Genomic DNA, 3,421 nt, shown 5'->3' with positions numbered 1-3,421 from the left:
AAAAAAATTACAAACAATTTTTTCATATCTGATCAATGTTGATTACACAACATTTTAAGTTAAGCCTTATTTCATGATTACAAATACAGCAATCTTCATTTTTTCTTTGCTGTCACAGAAACTTATTTTTTAGACTAAGATATGACAAATAAGAGAACAGAATAGAATGCTTAGATAACATATTTTTATTATCGATACAGATTATTGGTATCACTGGTATTATAACACCAAATAATTAATAATGTTTTAATTGTATTCCAAATATTTAAATAATCATAAAATGAAAATGGCTAATCAGGTAGAAAAAATTATAAGAACAAAATTGTTTGTAATTTTTTTTGCTATCATATTAACTAGTTTAAAATAGGAGTTTCCATTTAAGAAAATTAAATTTTAAAATGTTTTTCTCAAAGAAATGAAAAAATTATTAAATTTTATATTGTTGTAGTTTTTTAAATTTAATATTTTTTTTTGCTTTTCAAAGATCAAAAATATTTCTGAGGAAATGAGTGTTTTATTTCAAGTTTTTTGTATATCCTAAAAAATAATTATATGATCTACAAATTATTTTTAAATTAGGTTTTAGATTGTTACTCTTTACAGGCTATTTATAAAACTGAAATAAATCATTGCATTTATACCTTGTTTGGAACACCAGAAGTTTCAATAACAGCAGTGAGATGTTGTAGGCCTTCAGAATAATTACCCCTTAGTATAGAGAATGTAGCAAGCAAATTTAAGGCTAAAGTTCTCCGAACTACACTATTATCAGTCTTATTTAATTCTTCTTTACATGCTTCTTCAATATTTTCATACTTTTTATCTCGTATACATTTTAAAGCCAATTCAAGTCCATTACTAAACATTTTTAATTAATCATTTTGATTTATTTTTATTGTTAATTCATTATAGGAAGGGGACACGTTCAGAAACATATTATGTTATATTTGACAATTGAACAATCAGATTTACAGTTAATTATAACATTTTCACTTAAATTTGTATTTATAACTACTTAAGTTAAATAATAAATTAATTTTTGAATTAAATGAATTAAAATGTATATAACCCCTTCTTGTAGTTAGCGATTAAAAATTAATTATATAATATAAAATAAAAATTATTATTTGTTATTTATACTTACTTCACATCAGATTGTAACAATGCTTGAGAGAATTCATCATTGAAAGGGTCATCACAAAATGACTTCATGTAATTATCAATAAATGTTTTAGTTGGTAGATTAAAAACATGACTTTTAGTAAACTCTGCTAAGTTTTTTTTTCCTGGAAAATAAAAATATTACCATACTTATTCTATTTAAAATTGTCCAATTCATAAATTTATTACACACATTGTAGAAAAACTATGTGATTGTTACACATTAATAATTTTTATTCAAAAATATTTCATAGAATATTTATCTTAAGTATTTTTGATAGTAAATATTTTTTTAAACATTATAAATATAATATAATAATTTCTTGTTTTAAATATTTGAACATACTGTATTTTACTTGTAAATAGTTCTTGAATTGTGTTCTTTAAAAATACAACATTGTGATGTCCCCCAATGTTTTGATGATTTGCCATAAGAAATATATATGGATTTGTCAAAACATAGAGAGACATTCTGTATATAAAATATGTATAAAAAACGTAATAATTCACAATAAATTCAATCCAGAAATGTTTGCCTTATATTAGTAACATTAGGATCATATGATTTTATAAAATTGTAACAATAATTATATTAAGATTATTTTATAAGTTATCTTAATTATTTCATTGAACTAAATTTACATTTTAATATTTAATTAGACTACAACATTTAAAAATGTTTTGTTTCTTTATAATTTAGTTGATTTATTTTATTTTTAAGCAAGCCAAAATATGTGAGCTTACCTAAGCCCTTTATGACGCTATCTGCAAACATTAAATCAGATTGATTTTTGAATTCATCCAACATTATTACAGCTGTTATATCTTCTAATGCTAGTTTAAAGTTTCCTAACTCAGTTAAAGCTCTTGCTCTACGAGATAAAGCTTTCTTGTAAGTTGGAACTAGTTCTAATGCTTTACTACAGTCACTGACACAATTTTCATGATTATTCTAAATCATACAATAATTTAATTATTTAAAAAAAATTAATTAATAAATTTAGTATAGATTTTTAAATTAGTGGAGAGTAGTATTTCATTTTATAACTTATGACTTCTATAACTTATTTTTTTATCAAAAAAAAAAACAACAACATTAACAAGGTTACATAACAAATTATTTGAACTGAATTTCACAATCTTGTAATACTAATTAAATTAAATTACCAATTTACTATAAGCTGCTGCTCTATTTTGATAAACAACAGATAACAGTCCTTTTTCAGAATCCGGACACATAGACAAGGCTTGGGTATAAAATGTAATAGCTGCATCATAATTTCCTTTTGAAAACTCAGTATTTCCTTTCTTTTTGAAATCTTCAATTTGTTCAACCAATTCCTAAATCAATTTGTTTTAAGTTTTATAATATAAATATTACATTTATGGCAATATTTATACAAGAATATTTTATTATTTATTTATAAAATCTTGAAGACCAATATTTATAGGTGAGATTATGTTTTACAGAAATTACAAAAATCATTTAATTTTTAATTAATTAATATTTACTGCTTAATAATATTTTATGTACCTACCTTTTTAGGATCTTTTATGACATTTTGTACGGTTCCATTGCTTTCAGCTTTTTTCACACTTTTAATGTTAATAGCTACATGATCATTACATAATGCCTTATCTCTGTGTTCTCCTCTTCTCGTGTAAATAAAATAAGTAACACCAAGTCCAACGGCAAAACAAGGCACGCAAACAGCAAGACCAAATTTCCAATTCGACAAAAAATTAAATCCAGATTCAGTTGAGTCAGACATTGTAAGAAAAACAAGTTAAAATTATGACTAATACAATTTTTTTTAAGCCGACCACATGCTTAACAAGTAACAAGTAATATAAAATATTTGTAGTACTAATGTATAAAATTTTAAATAGTTAAACAAACTTTTACACACAAATTGTGTAAATAAATAATGCGGTTAAAATTAAATAACAAAAACTTAACTAATTTTAATTATGAAGTATAATCTTAAGATCCCCGAGATACACGAAAGTCGGTATAGTTAGCTCACGAGACCAAGCGACCAACCGCATAATGATAAGAAGGTAACCATATCAATGTCTGTTAAGTTGCCTGACATGTAAGAATTCAAGGAGCAAAGATACATTTTTAATGTCTTTTTTATTATAAGTTAAAATTTGTAAATATCTATCTCATTAGAGTCGCCTACAGATTAACACTTTTTTATAATTTCTTCTTCATTAATATATCTAATTATGTATAATAAGATTTAACAATGTATCA

General features: G+C 23.5%; 1 protein-coding gene across 3 annotated transcripts in view; it reads right to left on the bottom strand.

The window, feature by feature from the left end:
• The window catches only part of LOC126909542 (mitochondrial import receptor subunit TOM70-like), a 7,754-nt gene extending 4,578 nt beyond the window's left edge, over positions 1-3,176 (bottom strand). The window contains exons 1-5 of one of the 3 annotated variants that reach the window (XM_050691979.1): positions 2,700-3,176; positions 2,329-2,502; positions 1,906-2,113; positions 1,145-1,286; positions 642-858 (exon numbers count right to left, since the gene is read on the bottom strand). In XM_050691979.1, coding sequence (XP_050547936.1) covers positions 642-858; positions 1,145-1,286; positions 1,906-2,113; positions 2,329-2,502; positions 2,700-2,933 — 975 coding nt within the window. In that variant the 5' untranslated portion in view covers positions 2,934-3,176. The remainder of the gene's footprint in view (positions 1-641; positions 859-1,144; positions 1,287-1,905; positions 2,114-2,328; positions 2,503-2,699) is intronic. The other 2 variants (XM_050691986.1, XM_050691990.1) reach the window with 2 other exon arrangements.
• Positions 3,177-3,421: the final 245 nt, after the last annotated feature.

The sequence above is a fragment of the Daktulosphaira vitifoliae genome, unplaced genomic scaffold (genome assembly GCF_025091365.1).
Source record: "Daktulosphaira vitifoliae isolate Bord-2020 unplaced genomic scaffold, ASM2509136v1 Scaffold_1, whole genome shotgun sequence".
NCBI lineage: Eukaryota > Metazoa > Arthropoda > Insecta > Hemiptera > Phylloxeridae > Daktulosphaira > Daktulosphaira vitifoliae.
This window is presented reverse-complemented; position numbering and strand designations above follow the sequence as displayed.